The 19,472-nt window shown below is 39.0% G+C and overlaps 1 protein-coding gene across 1 annotated transcript in view; it reads left to right on the top strand.

Moving 5' to 3' along the window:
* MTBP (MDM2 binding protein) overlaps nt 1–19,472 on the top strand; it is a 75,084-nt gene that overhangs the window by 17,374 nt on the left and 38,238 nt on the right. The window contains exons 11-13 of the mRNA XM_065903193.1: nt 2,220–2,337; nt 15,219–15,392; nt 16,562–16,669. Of these exons, the coding sequence (XP_065759265.1) occupies nt 2,220–2,337; nt 15,219–15,392; nt 16,562–16,669 (400 nt within the window). The remainder of the gene's footprint in view (nt 1–2,219; nt 2,338–15,218; nt 15,393–16,561; nt 16,670–19,472) is intronic.

The following is a 19,472-nucleotide window of genomic DNA, read 5'->3' as shown; positions in this document are numbered from 1 at the left end:
TTTTACGTTTTTTAATAGAAAATTTTAAATTGCATGCTCATTGCTTGAAATAATCCTAGTGCTTTATACCATGGTTTTCATTTATTTGTTCTTTTTTTTTTTTTTTTGATTGCCTGCCAGTTGTTTGTTGCAGGTACTGGAGAGAATAAAGTGGACGAGGTCCCTCCTTGGGAAGCTGTCATAGTCCTTAAATTCTAGTGATTTATGTGATCCTAAGTCGACTTCTGAGCTTAAAAAGGATGTTTGATTATCCCCAGAATAAAAATGAAAGCCTTTTAGAGGAATGCTTATTAGATTAGAGAAAGGGAAGGTAAAGTTGTTAGAGAATCATAATATCCAGTAATCATATGGACAGGGGACACTTTTGTTAAAGAAGAGAATTTATAAAGCTAAAATCGTGATCGTCATAGGTGCCTGCTTGTTTGGTGTTTGCCCCTTGAAGGGGGTTTGAAGTGTTGTCTTAAATTTTGAAATAGAAGGTGAAAGTAAAAGTGTCGTTCTCAAGCCTCTCAGAGTCCATCTAAGGTCAGTGTAGGAGTGGGCACAGCTTATCAAAAGTAAAAGCATCGTTCTCAAGTCTCTGAGTCCATCTAAGGTCAGTGTAGGAGTGGGCACAGCTTATGAAAAGTAAAAGCGTCGTTCTCAAGCCTCTCAGAGTCCATCTAAGGGTCAGTATAGGAGTGGGCACAGCTTATCAAAATCCAAGTTTTGTTGTCAGTGTTGTGTAAACTATTGACATAAATTTATTTTGTAGGAAATTATAGCATTTGTGATTTAGAAATGTTTATTTTCATTTTTGTAGTAAATGTTTAATCAAAAATAGGCTATCTCAGAAATGTGATTATTTATCTGGCTGGTGCATCAGGATATTTATACCAGGGTATAAGTTATGCTTTGTACTGTGTTTAGCATCTCTACATTGTTAAGCTGTAACTATAATTTTAATGGTCATATAATTGTTAAACTATAACTGGACTCTGATCTGGCGTACTCACATTACAGCTTTGTCTGCCCTTTGGGCCAGATGGTCTTGTCATGCATTTTGGGCTAAGAAGTCTTCTTTATGCAAGGAGGAAGAACTAGGACTTAATGTTTAGAAAATTAAAAACATATATATTTTAGAATTAATGATTATTTTCCTAAATATTTTTATTTTAATGTCTAACCTTGAGTATGTGGAATATATTTAACTTAAAAAGATTATGGCTATAATAATAAAGGAAAATAAGCATATTTAATTTTACCTTCCTTATTTTGCTCCTGGTAGACTTATTTTTATAACTGTTAGTTGAGAATACTTAAGCAAAAACAATAAATAACAGTAAAAAGTGTTAATTAACTTTGTATCACATACCTCATATAACTCATCTGTCTACAGAAGACAATTAAAAGTGACTTTGGTTTAGATTTGAGATGCCTCCTGCCTAAATTTCACCCAAATTTAAAGAAAAAAAAGTATATATCAAGATGTGCTGATTTTGTAGCTTACATTTCTAAAATAACAGGCAAAATACAGCTTTCAGGGTTGCAATTTGTATTGTTCAGTGCTTAATCAAACTGAGAATTTACCTAAGTATGTTATGTTGGGTTTGGGGGAACAAATATTTAGTGAACATCTCTGTGCCCAGCCATGGCGATATGAAGATGACCGAGTGGAGCTTGCTTATCAATCAGCTGGATGCTGCTGTATGTTTTCTGTAATATGATTCATGGTTTCTCTGAATTTATACCTGTTAGCATTAAGTCTCCAATATCTAGGAGCAGAAGTTATGAAATTGCCTTTTGATTCTAATTTTGAAGCCAGAACAATAATCCATTTAGATCCAAAGTTATAAAATTATGGCTTAGTATGACCAGAATCTTTTGAGAACAGGTAGAATTTGTGGCCTCTCATTGATTTGCAGATAGACAAAGAAATTATACCCACAACCTGAACTTAAATATTGTAAATATGGTTTTCAGAGATATATGACTCAGTGGAAGGAGAAGGAACACCTATAGCTGAATACCTTTCTGTGTTTTTTGGCTTTTTCTTTTTTGGTAAAGGTGAGGCTGTGTTTTGGGTTTTTGTTTTTTACTTTTTATAGTGAAATTTTTGGGAGAGGGAATTCTTAAAGGTGTGTTATGTAGGTGAGATGTGAGTAGAGAATTCTCAAGTGATAGTATGTTAAAGGTGCCTCCTGTGAGCAGTCACTAAAAGTATATTCTGTTTTATCCAGGCTGGTGCTCTTTTTGTATTGCCATGTACCATCAGTAGCATACTTATTCCTCCTCCCAGCCAACTCAGTTCAAGAAGATGGAAGGAATATATGGCTAGAAAGCCTAGGACAATCAGTGGTAAGCAGTCCAGTTTTCATGGTGCAACATAAATAATGTACATATCAAATCTGAAATGGAGATTTAACACTTTTTTATGAGAAAATATGTTATTTATTACTACTAATTAAGAAGGATCTGTATCATATTAAGATTTTTTTTTTTTATCTAACAACCTACTGCAACATATATACAGCAACCTTAATTTATTTGTAAAATATCAGTGTTCAAAAGACAGGAATCTTGGTTAATTAGATAGCTAACTATATTGAACATGGATTTCTTAGAGCCATTTCAGGAATAAAATTGATGGAAATAAAGTGATCAATTTATTATATGATATATTAAAAAAATTAACTTGTTACAATTTTCTGAAGAAATTAATAGAATTTATTTAACAACTTTTTATATGCTGTGCAGTGTTCTAAGTACTTTAGACATCTTGATTCATTTAAATTTATAATAACCTTATGAAGTTATATTTATATCCATTTAACAGATGTGGAAAATTGGGACTTGGAGAAATTACAGAGCCATTAATTGCCAGAATCTTGTTTCAAACCCTGTCTCTTCCAGTTAATAACTCTGTTAACTTCTCTAAGGATTTGAACCCAGGCCTCTAACAATCTATTACATTCAAGATGTCATTAATTTCTATTATAAATTCAGACTATTTAAATCCAAACTAAGACTTCATGAAGTACTGGTGGGTCAGATGTTAAAGTCGCTGGTCCAGAGTCACATCGCCGAAGCGTGTTCCTTTCTACTCTTTGCCAGTGTGTATTCCAGTGGGGCAGTGGGGCTGTGGGGCTGTGCCTCGTGGCTCAGCTGGTAAAGAATCTGCCCGCAATGCGGGAGACCTGGGTACAATCCCTGGGTTGGGAAGGTCCCCTGGAGAAGGGAACGGCTGCCCACTCCAGTGTTCTGGCCTGGAAAATTCCATGGACTGTATAGTCCATGGGGTTGCAAAGAGTCGGACACCACTGAGCAACTTTCACTTCTTTCTTTTGTTTAATTTAATTCTGAGCTTATGGTTAGTTTTTGTGACCCATGTTGTGATGGGACTAAAGACACACATCTGCCGGATTATAATCTCGAGAAATACTCTCAAGTCAAGTGCTTGTGCTCAGTCGTGTCCAGCTCTTTGTGCCCCTGTGAACGGTAGCCTGCCAGGCTCCTCTGTCCTTGAAGTTCTCCAGGCAAGAATACTGGATGGGTTGCCATTTCCTTTTCCAGGGGATCTTCCCGACCTAGGAATCGAGCCTGCGTCTTCTGCCTCTCCCGTATTGCAGGCAGCTTATTGACCAAGAAAGCTGCAGAGATCCTCTAGAGCCCTAGAATGCTAAGGAATACAGTTTCACAATCAGCGGCTTCCCCAGTACTTTATAGGAAATAGGTGAGATATTGAAATCCATGTTAGCAAATGTTGAATTTGAAATGCAGATAGTATCTATGTAGAAAATTAAAGCTAGAGTTTAAAGTTTAGATGTATATCTCTGTGAGTCATCAGGGCAGGAGATTTAGAGTTTTAGTTTACCAGCTGTTTTGGTTACCTATTTTATATGTCACCATAGTTCACTTGAGTTCAGTCGCTCAGCGTGTCCGACTCTTTGTGATCCCATGGACTGCAGCACGCCAGGCTTCCCTGTCCATCACAACACCCGGAGCTTACTCACACTCATGTCCCTTGAGTCAGTGATGCCATCCAACCATGTCATCCTCTGTTGTCCCCTTCTCCTGCTTTCAATCTTTCCCACCCTCCTGGTCTTTTCCAGTGAGTCAGTTCTTCACATCAGGTGGCTAGAGTATTGGAGTTTCAGCTTCAGCATCAGTCAGTCCTTCCAATGAATATTCAGGACTGACTTCCTTTAGGATTGACTCATTGGATCTCCTTGCAGTCCAAGGGACTCTCAAGAGTCTTCTCCAACACCACAATTCAAAAGGATTAATTCTTTGGTGCTCAGCTTTATTTATAATCCAACTCTCACATCCATACATGACTACTGAAAAACCATAGTTTTGACTAGATGGACCTTTGTTGACAAAGTAATGTCTTTGCTTTTTAATATGCTGTCTAGGTTGGTCATAGCTTTTCTTCCAAGGAGCAAGCGTCTTTTAATTTCATGGCTGTAATCACCATCTGCAGTGATTTTGGAGCCCAAGAAAATGAAGTCTGCCACTCTTTCCCTATCTGTTTGCCATGAAGTGATGGGGACCAGATGCCATGATCTTAGTTTTCTGAATGTGGAGTTTTAAACCAAGGTTTTCACTCTTCTCCTTCATCAAGAGGCTCTCTAGTTCTTCTTCACTTTTCTACCATAAAGGTGGTGTCATCTGCATATCTGAGCTTATTGATATTTCTCCCGGCAATCTTGATTCCAGTTTGTGCTTCCTCCAGCCCAACATTTCTCTTGATATACTCTGCATATAAGTTAAATAAGCAGGGTGACAATATACAGCCTTGATATACTCCTTTTCCTATTTGGAACCAGTCTGTTGTTCCATGTCCAGTTGTAACTGTTGCTTCTTGACCTGCATGCAGGTTTCTCAAGAAGCAGGTCAGGTGGTCTGGTATTCCCATCTCTTCAAGAATTTTCCACAGTTTGTTGTGATCCACAGTTAAAGGTTTTGGCAGTCAATAAAGCAGAAGTAGATGTTTTTCTGGAACTCTCTTGCTTTTTCAATAATCCAATGGATGTTGGCAATTTGATCTCTGATTCCTCTGCCTTTTCTGAATCCAATTTGAACATCTGGAAGTTCACAGTTCACATACTGTTGAACCCTTGCTTGGAGAATTTTAGCATTACTTTGCTAGTGTGTGAGATGAGTGCAATTGTGTGGTAGTTTGCACATTCTTTGGCATTGCCTTTCTTTGGGATTGGAATGAAAACTGACCTTTTCCAGTCCTGTGGCCACTGCTGAGGTTTCCAAATTTGCTGGCGTATTGAGTGCAGCACTTCACAACATCGTCTTTTAGGATTAGAAATAGCTCAATTGGAATTCCATCTCCTCCACTAGCTTTGTTCATAGTGACGCTTCCCAAGGCCCACTTGACGTCACATTCCAGGATGTCTGGCTCCAGGTGAGTGATCACACCATCGTGATTATCTGGTCCATGAAGATCTTTATTGTATAGTTCTTCTGTGTATCCTTGCCACCTCTTCTTAATATCTTCTGCTTCTGTTAGGTCCGTAGCATTTCTGTCCTTTATGGAGCCCATCTTTGCATGAAATGTTCCCTTGGTATCTTGAATTTTCTTGAAGAGATCTCTAGTCTTTCCCATTCTATTGTTTTTGTCTGTTTCTTTGCCTTGATCACTTGAGGAAGGCTTTATTATCTCTCCTTGCTATTTTTTGGAATTTTGCATTCATATGGGTATATCTTTCCTTTTCTCCTTTGCTTTTTGCTTCTCTTCTTTTCTCAGCTATTTGTAAGGCCTCCTCAGATAGTCATTTTGCCTTTTTGCATTTCTTTTTCTTGGGGATTGCCTCCTGTACCATTTTGCCATTTTGCATTTCTTTTTCTTGGGGATGGCCTCCTGTATAATGTCATGAACCTCTTGTCCATAGTTCATCAGGCTCTCTGTCTATCAGATCTAATCCCTGGAATCTATTTCTCACTTCCACTGTATAATCATAAGGGATTTGATTTAGGTCATACCTGAATGGTCTAGTGGTTTACCCTATTTTCTTCAATTTAAATATGAATTTGGCAATAAGGAGTTCATGGTCTGAGCCACAGTCAGCTCCTGGTCTTGTTTTTGCTGACTGTATAGAGCTTCTCCATCTTTGGCTGCAAAGAATATAATCAGTCTGATTTCTGTGTTGACCATCTGGTGATGTCCATGTGTAGAGCCTTCTCTTGTGTTGTTGGAAGAGGGGGTTTGCTGTGACCAGTGCGTTCTCTTGGCAAAAGTCTGTTAGCCTTTGCCCTGCTTCATTCTGTGCTCCAAGGCCAAACTTGCCTTGGAGATACTCCAAATTTGCCTGTATCTCTTGACTTCCTTCTTTTGCATTCCAGTACCCTTTAGTGAAAAGGACATCGTTTTGGGGTGTTAGTGCTAGAAGTTTTTGTAGGTCTTCATAGAACCATTCAGTTTCAGCTTTTTCAGCATTACTGGTTGGGCCATAGACTTGAATTACTGTGATATTGAACGATTTGCCTTGGAAATGAACAGAGACCATTCTGTCATTTTTGAGATTGCATCCAAGAACTGCATTTTGCACTTTTTTTTTTTTTTTTTTTTTACTATGATGCTACTCCATTTCTTCTAAGGGATTCTTGCCGACAGAGGTAGATATAATGGTCATTTGGGTTAAATTCACCCATTCCAGTCCGTGTTAGTTCACTGATTACTAAAATGTTGATGTTCGCCCTTGCCATCTCCTGTTTGACCACTTCAATTTGCCTTGATTCATGGACCTAATATCCCAGGTTCCTATGCAATATTGCTCTTTACAGGGTCGGACCTTGCTTCCATCACCAGTCACATCCACACTGAGTGTTGTTTTTGCTTTGGCTCCATCCCTTCATTCTTTCTGGAGTTATTTCTCCACTGATCTCCAGATGCATATTGGGCACCTACCGACCTGGGGAGTTCATCTTTCAGTGTCCTATCTTTTTGCCTTTTCATACTGTTCATGGGGTTCTCAAGGCAAGAATACTGAAGTGTTTGCCATTTCCTTCTCTATGTGGCTCAACTAGTAAAGAATCCACCTGTAATGTGGGAGGCCTGGGTTTGATCCCTGGGTTAGAAGTAATCCCCTGGAGAAAGGCTACCCACTCTAGTATTCTGGCCTGGAGAATTCCCAAACTCAAACAGAGCATCACCCTGAGTGATTTGCTTAAAAGAGCAGGCAGTTGACTTGCTCATGGTTGGAGCTGGGGTCACCTGGGCAGCTCTCCTGCCTGTCTGACCAGCGCTCACTGATTGAGGTGTGGCGTCACTGAGCTTGTGGCTTGTTTGCGAGTTGGCCTCAGATGGTATGCAGGAGGAGGGGTGTTCTCCATGTGGTGTCAGTGCTTTTTCCTTGCCGCGTGCTTTTATCTTGTGATCTCCCATAGCAGCTTAGCTAGAATTTTTACATGATGACTCAAGATTCCAAGATGTGCAAAAATTGAGGCTGCCAGGACTTTTTAAGGCTTTTCCCAGAACTGGCCAGTGTTACTTCTGCTGTGTTCTCTTATTTAAAGCTACTCTCAAGCATGGGCCGGATTCAAGAGGGAGGCGACTCAATCAGGGTCTGAGTCTTGGGAAGCTGCCGATGTCATAGCCCTCCATGAATGAGTGAAGGTAACATGGAAACCTTAGGCGTGGTTGGAAAGAAACATATAGACAGCATGATTAGAACTAGACTTCACAGGTAATAGAACCTTTAAAAATACCTGAATTTAAGGTATAGTGGAGGAAATGGTTGTTGGAAAACTGGAAAAAATTATAATCATTAACATCAATATTGAAGTACAATTTATGACATGATATAGAATATGGTGCAAGGTGTGAGAAATAATGGGGAGTCCAGCTAGGTTTTTACACTTGAGGAAATAGAGGCATGGTCTTTTTCTTTGTGAAATTTATAGCCAAATGAGGCAGGCACTTTGAAAAATCATTTTAAATCCCTTTGGCTGGCAGGGTGAAAGTGAAGTGGAGGATACTTCTAGGGTATACACCCTCACAGAGCCTTATGGAGGCTTCTTGGAGGAACAGTCATTGTTAATGTAGCTTATTGCACTGAACTAGCTCATGAAGAAATTCGACTTTAACCCTTCTCAGCTCACAGGCAATATGTGTATACCTGGTGGTTTTGGCGGATGCTAAAACAAAGTCAGAAATAGACTTACTGGATGGCAGAAGAGTCAGTTTCACCTTACTACATGAAATGTTGGGATAGTTTAGTGTTTATCAATTTCTCACTATTACCTGTATTTAAGGCTATTAACATGGATTGAACACTAACATCTCTTAACTAAACGAGTGTATTCTGGACAGCCCTTTATTTGTTTTTTCTCTTATAATTTTTTCCAAGATAATTTTTTGATTTAGAATTTACTGTTAGTTATTTTTTTCCCCCCTCATGGTTTTTATTGCAGCTCTTAAGAAAATACCTCATCAGTTGGCTTGATTTGATTTTTATTTTATCCCCTCTTAAAATTTGGGGATTCATATTGGTAACTTCTGAAAAATAGACATCTATCACATGACCATCTTTGAAGGCAGATTGTTGATTACTGATTAGGCTGTATCATTAAGGACTGATTAAGCTGACACTATGCAGTATTTTTTTTTTTAATCTTAGAAGTAGAAACAATCAAATTGGACAGTTGATTATTAAGTTCTATTTTACTCATAACCCTTCCTGTAGGGGAAATTATCCCACTGACAAAACTTCTATTGTAAAGAGACCCCAGTTTTAGCTAGTGTAAGTTTGGTGCCTCTTACATGGGAACACATAGCCCTTTTGTGGCGCCCCTACCAGTAGCCTCTCTCACCGCCAGATGAGATATGAACTGTCAGATCAGCCTTCTAAATCAAAACTGTTTCCCCCCAACCTATTGAACCATGCCCAGCTGTTCTCTGATGTTGCCTTCCATGTTCCCTTTCCTCCAAACTACACTTTATACTCTTTGCTAAAACTCCTCCCTGATTTTGTACTTTTATGACCTTGTTACTTATTCATTCCATCATGCCTTTCTATTCATGCTTTGAAGGTGCTGTGAATTAGGGACGGTACTACAGTCTGGGGATTGGTGGTGAGCAAGGCAGACATGCCTCTCCTGTTCTGGAGTTTACACTGTGACTTAGAAAATAGAAATGGAGAAGGAACTATAAGTCTTACTTACTAAAGCGTTACATTTAGTAGCAACCAACTAGAAATAATTCCCAGGAGCTATTACATAAATAAGACACATGCAAAGGTTATTATTGTTACCATTTGTAGTACAAATATCTGTTCAGGTGTGTGAATGTAAGCATCTATATTTGTATATGCATGAAATACTAAAGTATTTGTATATGCATGAAATACTAAAGTTTTTGTATATGCATGAAATACTAAAGTTTTTCAACAGATTTTTACTGAGCAGCTGAAATATCCTAGGTGCGGTTTACATGCTGAACCGGCAGTAACCTGAACAAAGAACGTGCTCTTGGGGAGCTTATACAGGGATGGAGGTCACAGGTTCAGTTCTTACCCAGACTGGCTAGGTCTCCCAGTTTGGGGAAACCTTTATTCCAGAGTCACGTTCTCATTCAGGACCTGCTTGTTGCTCTCCTGTCTAAGACTGCAGAGAGTACTCCTGACAGCCCCTCCTCTTTCCAGGTCTGTGTTTTCTCCCTAGTGCTCCCCACCATCTGATAGACCGAATGTGTGTTCATTCCCCTCACTGGGAAGGAGAAGAGACAAGGTGGACTTTCTACTTTTATTCGTTGCTTTATTCTTAGTGCCTGGAACAGTGCCTGACACTTGATGGACCCCATGGACTGTGGCCACCAGGCTCCTCTGTCCTTGGGACTCAACAAGCAAGGATACTGGAGGGCGTAGCTGTTCTCTTCTCCAGGGGAGCTTCCCGACCCAGGGGTCAAAACCCAGGTTTCTTGCACTACAGATAGATTTTTTTACCCTCAGAGCTACCAGGGAAGTCCTGACACTTAATAGGTACTCAAAAATAATTGTTAATAATAAGTGAAATATATATTGCATTTCCAATCAGCAGTAACTGCTGTCTGGAAAAGTGAAGAAAGACTTTGAATGGACTGCAGTGTGAACCAAAATTTGTGCTCCAGTTTTTATCAGTTCTTCAGGTTTAATGTAGGAAATCAAGGGGTGTATATAATGCATATATTACATATGTATTAGTTTGAACTGTGATATATCAAAAATTGTTAAATATAAAAATTCATATAATTTGACCTAAAATGCCAAAGCCTTCAACTGTGTGGATCACAGTAAACTGTGGAAAATTCTGACAGAGATGGGCATATCAGACCACCTGATCTGCCTCTTGAGAAACCTGTATGCAGGTAAGGAAGCAACAGTTAGAACTGGACATGGAACAACAGACTGGTTCCAAATAGGAAAAGGAGTGCGTCAAGGCTGTATATTGTCACCCTGCTTATTTAACTTATATGCCGAGTACATCATGAGAAACGCCGGGCTGGAAGAAGCACAAGCTGGAGTCAAGATTGCCGGGAGAAATATCAATAAGCTCAGATATGCAGATGACACCACCCTTATGGCAGAAAGTGAAGAGGAACTAAAAAGCCTCTTGATGAAAGTGAAAGAGGAAAGTGAAAAAATTGGCTTAAAGCTCAACATTCAGAAAACTGAGATCATGGCATCCAGTCCCAGCAATTCATGGGAAATAGATGGGGAAACAGTGGAAACAATGGCTGACTTTATTTTTTTGGCTCCAAAATCACTGCAGATGGTGATTGCAGCGATGAAATTAAAAGATGCTTACTCCTTGGAAGGAAAGTTATGACCAACCTAGACAGCATATTAAAAAGCAGAGACATTACTTTGCCAACAAAGGTCCATTTAGTCAAGGCTATGGTTTTTCCAGTGGTCATGTTTGGATGTGAGAATTGGACTGTGAGGAAAGCTGAGTGCTGAAGAATTGATGCTTTTGAACTGTGGTGTTGGAGAAGACTCTTGAGAGTCCCTTGGACTGCAGGGAGATCCAACCAGTCCATCCTAAAGGAGATCAGTCCTGGGTGTTCATTGGAAGGACTGATGTTGAAGCTGATTCTCCAATACTTTGGCCACCTGATGCGAAGAGCTGACTCATTTGAAAAGACCCTGATGTTGGGAAAGATTGAAGGCAGGAGGAGAAGGGGATGACAGAGGATGAAATGGTTGGATGGCATCACCGACTCGGTGGATGTGGCTTTGGGTGGACTCGGGGAGTTGGTGATGGACAGGGAGGCATGCTGTGTGCTACGGTTCATGGGGTCGCAGAGTCGGACACGACTGAACTGACTGAACTGAACTGAAAATAGAACAATGCCCAATTTGAAATATGCTTAAATTGAATGGCAAAAGAATGATTTTTAAACGTGATTTTTGGTGAAATACTTAAGAGTATTATGGTACTGGGTAAAATGTAAAAGAATTATGGAAACAAATGCAAGTAACTAAACCCTACTACATTTCTGAAGAAAGGCCTCTATATTTAAACTTGTATTAAAAAGCTAGTTGTATAATGAAAAGAACCTGGTACACCATATGTTCACAGAGATGCTTTATGAAATTGTCAAAAAATTAGATGTTGATCATTGCCTAATTTTATATAAGAATGAAAAAGCTAAGGTACAGAGAAATCAGGAAATTTGCCTAAGGTCACAGGGTGAAGTCAAAATTTCCACCCAAGTCTTTCTACTGGTGATCTGTGATCATTTTACCATCCTGAGTTCTATTGTCACATTTTTTCAAAATTGGAATTCTTTTGAAAGGAAACATTTTGAAGATATTCGGCAAAAAAAAAAAAATTATTAATTAGGACTAGTAAAGTAGTTTGCATTGAGGAAGCTTGTGCCTTCTTCATATTCCAATCAGTGGGATAAAAGTGTTTCAAAATAGAGCTGAAACTGCCAAGGTTAAGGTGACTCAGTGTAATTGATTTTATAAATAAATTTGCCCTTGAGAAGAGGTAAAGGACTTGGATAAAGATTTTGGAAGAGATTTCAGTGGCAAAGACAAAGTATTCTTTCAGTCAGCGAAAACTTACATTTATTGTATGCTCCTTGTGTTCAGGGCATTATTCTAGATGCTAGAAATTCAGTAGTGAAAACAGTCAACCAAATTTACTGTATTAACTTTTATTAAACATAGCATGAAACAGCATACTTGTTCTCTTCAAGCACAGATGGTACTTTCTTCAGGATAGACTGTATATTCGTTAGGCCATTAAACGAGGCTAAGTAAATTTAACAGGATAAAAATAATATACAACGTTTTCTCCAGTTGCAGTGGAATTAATTTAGAAAGCAACAGCAGAAAGAAATCTGAGAAATACTTTAAATATTTGGAAACTAAAACTTAAGCACACTTCTAAATAGCCCATAGGTCAAATTAAAAAAATAATTTTAACTGAATGGAAATAGAAACAAACATATGAAAAGCCCCTCATTGCAGCTCTGAGAGGGCTCAGAGTGCTTATGTTAGAATGGAAGGAAGATCTAAAATTGACATTAACCTCAAGAAGCTGGAATACTAAATTCAAGATAAGTAGAAGGAAAGAAATTAGACCAGAAATCAGTGAATAAAACACAGGGGACTATATCTGACAGAAAGTCCAAGACCTGTACACTGAAAGCTACAAAACATTACTGAGAGCTTTTAAAGAAGATAACACTAAGTGGAGAGATACGGCGAGTTCATAGTTTAGAAAACTCAGCATTATTAAAATGGTCCTTCTCTGCATACTGATGGATGGCAGTGGTGTAGCAGTGTTAGTCCCTCAGCCGTATCCGACTCTGTTTGACCCCACAGACTGCAGCCCGCCAGGCTCCTCTGTCCATGGGATTCTCCAGGCAAGAATACTGGGGTGGGTCGCCGTTCCCTTCTCCAGGGCATCTTCCCGACCCAGGGATCAACCCAGGACTCCTGCATTGCACGCAGATTCTTTACCATCTGCGTTACAGGGAATAGATTCAATCTAATCTCTAATGAAATTAAAGGAGGCCTTTTCATAGAAATTGTCAAACTGATACTAGATTTACATGAAATTACAAAGATCTAGAATGACGAAAACAATTTTGAAAAGGAAGAGCAACTTACAAGAATTTATACTAATTGATTTACAATTCACTCTAAAGCTAAGAATCAAGACAATATCCATGTGTCAGTGGAGCAAAATAGACAGGGATGCCGGTGAGAAAAGGATGGTCTTTTAACACATACTGGGATAATTGAATGTTCATATAAAGAAACTAAAAAATTACACACATATATGTAAAATTACATATGCCTGAATGCAAGCACTGAAAGTATAAAACCTCTGTAAGAAAACATGCACCAAACGGATGATATATTAAAAAAAGAAGCCTATAAATGCACCAAAATTTAAATTTTTTGAATAAATTCACCTGTCCGCTTTTTGAAAAACTCTGCTAAGGAAAAATTTTAAAATCTACTGACATTAAGAGATCGTTTCACTCATATTATCTTACAATGGACAGATTTTTTTTTTTTAATTCTTACAACTCAGTAGTATGGAGACAACCCGATTAATAAGCGGCTTAGAGACTTAAGGTGGTACTAATGGTAAAGAGCCCACCTTCCAATGCAGGAGACATAAGAGATACAGGCTTGATCCCTGGGTCTGGAAGATCCTGTGGAGGAGGGCAGGGCAGCCCACCCCAGTGTTCTTGCCTGGAGCATCCCATGGACAGAGGGGCCTGGTGGGCTACAGTCTACAGGGTTGCAAAGAGTCGGACATGACTGGGTGACTAAGCACACAGCCAACTAGTACTGACCATATTTCCAAAAGAAAACTCGATTCTGCTTTCTGGCTTCCAAAATGCTGGAAATTATGTGGGTGAAGAAGGGTAAAGGGCCTCAGTATTCAGTATACGAGCATTCACTTAATACATGAATAATCAATTTTAGCCCTAAGCTCCCGAACCGGAGACATTTTGTTTTATTTTCTCCAGAAAATAACTGTTAGTCTCCTGGGTTGGGGAAAGGACAGTCATTTGCCTGCACAGAATGTGGAGGAATCTGGATGCCAAACAGCTCTAAGACAGACTTTTTTCAGCCTGTTTCACTGTTTCACCATCATTTTGTTTCCCGTGCCATCCCAGAGTCCCGTGTCAGGGGTTGTAGTATAAATTTTGTTGCTTCCAAACTTTCTCTGTGGTTTTTCTCAGCTTAGCAACTAGGAATCTGAAGTCTGTTTCCAACTGTTTGTCTTTTCTCCTGCTTTCAAAGTTCAGTTGCTGTCTCTTCTCTCAGATATTGGCTCTTGTAGTTCTCTGTTATTTTTAAGTTTATTCTCATTTCATGGAATTTCAGGAGATAGTGAAAATAAATGCTTATGTCCAATTCACCATCTTCTGCCAAAAGGCTTCTATTTCTATTTTTAATATCATAGGCTTCACAGTTTTTCTTTGACCTTCTCTATAGCCCTCACTTGATTTGTTTTTAACTGTCTTAACTGGCCTTCGAGTTACTGGCGTGCCAGATTAATGAGTGCTGTCCACTCCCTCTGTGGAATACATTATGGATGCACAGTGCAGGAGCAGGAAGCTATCTCTGAGCACGCGTGCACTCCTTTCCCACCAGTGGAGATGTGTGTGCCTACAGGGCCCAGCTTACTCCTCCTTAAAGAAACGAAAGCTGGAAATAGTAGTTGATACATTATGGGTGTGAATATATAGAAAAGATGGAATAGAACTCTAAAGAGCCACATCAAAAGTTAATCAATGAGTATACATAGTTTTAATTTAAAATGTGTATGCTTTGTGAGTATCATTTTTGTTATGAGTCTGTGCTTTAACAGCTTCCTCAGTTAAATGAATAAGTTAGTAAATTTTAAAAAAGATAAATAAATAGGGCTTCCCTTGTGGCTCAGCTGGTCAAAAATCCGCCTACAGTGTGGGAGACCTGGGTTTGATCCCTGCGTTGGGAAGATCCCCTGGAGAAGAGAAAGGCTACCCACTCCAGTGTTGTGGCCTGGAGAATCCCATGGACTGTGTAGTCCATGGGGTTGCAAAGAGCCAGACACGACTGAGCGACTTTCAGTTTCAGTTAAAAGAACAACTGTTGTCCCAAATATATTGGGTGATACCTTGTTTTAAAATAACATAGAAATGTAATTATATCCTGTGGATCAAATGTATGATTCTGCTATGTTGTCTGTTGAATTTTCACATGCTTAACAAGATAATTGTTTTTGTTTAGTTCCAGATGTTGAAGTGAAAGGAGAGAGTTCTAGCTATTATCTCTTGTTACAAGGTAATGGCAATGGAAAGTGTAAAGCCACATTGATTCACTCAGCCAACCAGATCAATGGCTCGTTTGCACTCAGTTTAATTCATGGAAAGATGAAAGCAACGACAGAAGAAACCAAATTGAGTGAGTGTTAACTTTAGAGGGAAAACAAAGCATTTTTATATCCATTTGTGTAAATAGTTAACTTACGTGGTTTATAATGAACTTAGTCTTCAAACTCCATTTCACTTTCCATAAATTTGCTTTTATTTTAAATATTTTATAACATATTTGAACAATATAGAATGCAGAGAATTTATCCTTTACATATCATACTTCTTAAAATGTAGCAAGTCACCCCTTCAGTTCCAAATAGGAAAATTTTTAGTATTTTCCACTTTACACAAATTATTTTTCTAGAATTTACATCTCATTGTTATTTACTTTCTCTCCAGCATCTTTATTGCTCATCTTTTTTACTCTCCAAGCTCCATGCTTGGGTTCTCCATCACGGTGTGACCAACTGCCCCAAATGTAGCCTAACGATGACTGTCTATTATCATGTCTCGTGGTCCTGGGGGCTGACTGGGCTCAGCTGGATGTTTTTGTTTTGAAGGCCTGTGTCTGACTGCCATCACACACGACTGGGGCTTCTTTTCATTTGAAGACTTCACAGGGTTGGTGTGTAGGCTGACTCTTCCCCTGCGTATTTGGTGCCTGGGTGGGGGTGGCTGGATCAGACTGAGCTGATCTCCTCTTCACACACCCATCCTCCAGCCAGCCTGGGCTTCCTCGCAACAGCTCGTCTCCAGGAAGTCTGATTTCTTTATGGTTGCCAGCTTCTCTTAGAGCGAGTGTTCTAAGACGCCGTAAGACTTTCTATGACTTATGTCTTTCATTGTCGCTTTTACCATGCCTTGTTGGTCTCCTGGGGTCACCTAGATTCATTGTGGAAGGTCTACACGGCAGGTGAGAAGCAGAACCTGATTCGCGGGGAGGCCACCTTTGAAGACCAACTCCTACAGTCCATCACTGTTTTGTGTAGCGGTTTCAGTAGCTGAAGCAGAAGATGTAGTGGAGGGAATTCTGCTCTGCTCCTAAATTCTCTGAATTTAAGAAGCAGGTCAAAGTTTAAAATGCAAAATAATTTAGTATGTTTATTTTCTGCTGTTCATTTATTATTGTTTACTTGGAAATATGCAAGATGAAGAAAGATAAATAATTGACTTTTAATTACATTTTAACACATTTCTTGTGTTAATTGTTGTTATAAACCATCTTTAATACTGATTTTTTTTTTTTCTATTTCTTAGGTTTTCCTCTTGACCTCTTGTCACTTCCGAGTTTCTCCAGGGAGCAGCTTATACAGAGAGAAAAACAGTTAGCCAGAGTTCAGGCTTTGGCTTTGAAGGAATGTCTGAGTAAGTAATCATGTGTGCATTTCATCCTGTTGTAAGAATGTAGGCTTGTTCAGACCTAATGCTTTATTTTAACACTTTTCTTACATACTTTTTTTTTAGATATGATACTCACTGGTAGAACTACTTTTTTTGCAGAAGGTGAGGCAGAAAAGAATAGCTTCATTGCTTTGCCAGGCAAAGGAGCCACAATGAACTCCTGCCCTCAAAAACTGTGTCCCAACCCAGGGGCGTTTGATGAGAGGTTTTATGGCAATTGTTCAAGGGTGGCGTTGCTGACAAAATTACTGTGTGCGCAAGGTCTTAGGTGGTCAGTCTCCTAATCTTTTTTTTTTAATTAAAATTTTTTTATTGCAGTAAAAGTCACATAATATAAAACATACTGTATTTTAATCATATTTAACTGTGCCGTTCAGTGTCATTAAGTACGTTCTTTTTTTTTTTTTTTTTTTTTTATTTTATTTTATTAGTTGGAGGCCAATTACTTCACAACATTTCAGTGGGTTGTGTCATACATTGACACGAATCAGCCATTGAGTTACACGTATTCCCCATCCCGATCCCCCCTCCCACCTCCCTCTCTACCCGACTCCTCTGGGTCCTCCCAGTGCACCAGGCCCGAGCACTCGTCTCATGCATCCCACCTGGGCTAGTGATCTGATTCACCATAGATAATATACATGCTGTTCTTTTGAAACATCCCACCCTCACCTTCTCCCACGGAGTTCAAAAGTGTTCTAATAGAGGTGATGGAGCGTAGAAATGATCTGTAGTTTTTTTCCCACCAGATTCAGAATATTCCTATTTGCTTGTATATTGCTATTACCATTTATAATAATATTTGTCTAGGAAAATTTAGTTTCTCATTATTTTTAATTGTATGCCAGAAAGGATACTTTCTGGTTAGTGTAGTCATCTTTACAAATTTTCTCTTTATATCTTTTAGCTAGAGGAGAGGAAGGTAGAGATTGCAAACAGAAGAAAATAAAATCTAGAGAAATTAATATGTTAACTTGAGCATTGCTTCTTAGACTTTAATCATAACTAAGCACATTGCATATATTGAGTCAGGTTGGATCATGGGTTTTTCTTTTTTCAAGAAATTGGCACTTTTTTAGGGTTGTATATAAGATTTTTTCCTGTTTCTAAATGTCAACTTGGTTATCAGTCTTAACATTGTTGTCATAAATAATCATTCATTAATATCTAATATGGACTTAAGCTAATTAATATAGAATTTCTAAAAACTTGATTCAAATTGTGAGGCTTCATTAGTTGCATATAGAAAAAATGATTATTAAGTACATACACTATAAAATGAAAAATATCACTCTTTAAAAGCTTTTAAAAATATTTTGGCATCAGTAGTTCATTTTATTCAGTGGAAAATAATTTTAGTATACCTGGTCTTAATAATTTGTGTAAGAATTACTACTTTTTCATTTGTACAAAGCCAGAGTAATTGTGTAGTCTTGAACTCCTCAAACCACTTTTTTTGACTATGAAAATAATAGAATCGAGAAAGGTGAATTACTTTCAATAAAAGGTAGTATGTATTAACCCAAGGAAAAAAAAAAAGAAAAAACCTAAAAATAGAGTTACACATGATCCAGCACCTCCGACTCCTGAGCATGTATCTGGAAAAGGTGGAAACTATCATCAAAAAGGTACACGCACCCCAAGTGCTCATAGCAGCACTGTTTCCAGTAGCCAGGGCAGGAAGCAGCCTAGATGTCCATCGGCGGACGAGTGGACAGAGAATGTGCAATATTACTCAGCAATAAAAAAGAGTGAAAAAGTACCATTTGCAGCAACATGGGTAAGCCTAGAGATTCTCATACTAAGTGAAGTCAGACAGAAGGTAAATATCATATATCACTTACATGTGAAATCTAAAAGAATGATACGAATAAACTTTTTTATAAAACAGAAGTAGACTCAGAGGCCCAGGAAACAAACTCATGGTCCCCAGAGGAGGACGCAGAGCAGGGACGAGGGTGGGTGGGTGGGTGAGGAGTTTGGAATTAGCAATACAGACTGTCATTTATGCATATGTATATATGTACATATATAGATAGATAGGTAAACAACAAGATCCTAATGCATGTAGCATGGGGAGTTATATTCGATACCTTGTAATAGCCTATAGCAGAAAAGAATCAGAAAAGGAATATATATATGTCTCTGAATCACCTTGCTACACACCTGAAAGTAACACACTGTAAATCAACTGTAATTCAATTTAAAAGAAAAAAAGCTGAAATACTAGTATAAAACCCCTATGTTTCAAATATCTACCTGCTTAGTATTGTTTACTTCTGACTCTGTTCTAGCCCTGCTAAACCCCTCTTTAGGCTTTGAACCTTTGCCATAAGCCTCTGGCAGCTCCTTAAAGCTAAGTTCCTTCAGCATCTTCCCTCCCTCATCTTCACCTCTCTTCCTGACCCTTCCAACCAGAAAACAGAGCGGAAGAGCGGGCAGCTCCCTGAAGCCAGTCCGTCTCTTCTTTGGGTAAGGCCATCCCTCCTGCTTGGTTGGGAAGGGAATCAAGTTGTTGCCTATAGGTGTGACTGGAAGCTCTGCTTCAGGGAGGGGGGAAAAGGAGGTGCTAAATAAATGCTGAAAATGTGGAAGCACCAGCAGCTGAGTTATAACCCAGGCAGGAGCTGGAAGGATGGCCTCAGCACTGGGCAAGGACATGTAGGGGGCTGGAGGTTGAAGGAAGCCTCAGAGCTAGTAGCTGCGCGAGACGCCAGCTCTGGGGATATCCGTGCACTGGCCAAGTGCAGTCTGAAGCTTAAATCTT

The sequence above is a fragment of the Muntiacus reevesi genome, chromosome 12 (genome assembly GCF_963930625.1).
Source record: "Muntiacus reevesi chromosome 12, mMunRee1.1, whole genome shotgun sequence".
Taxonomy (NCBI): Eukaryota; Metazoa; Chordata; class Mammalia; order Artiodactyla; family Cervidae; genus Muntiacus; species Muntiacus reevesi.
Note: the sequence above shows the minus strand (reverse complement) of the source record. Positions and strands in the feature narration are given on the sequence as shown.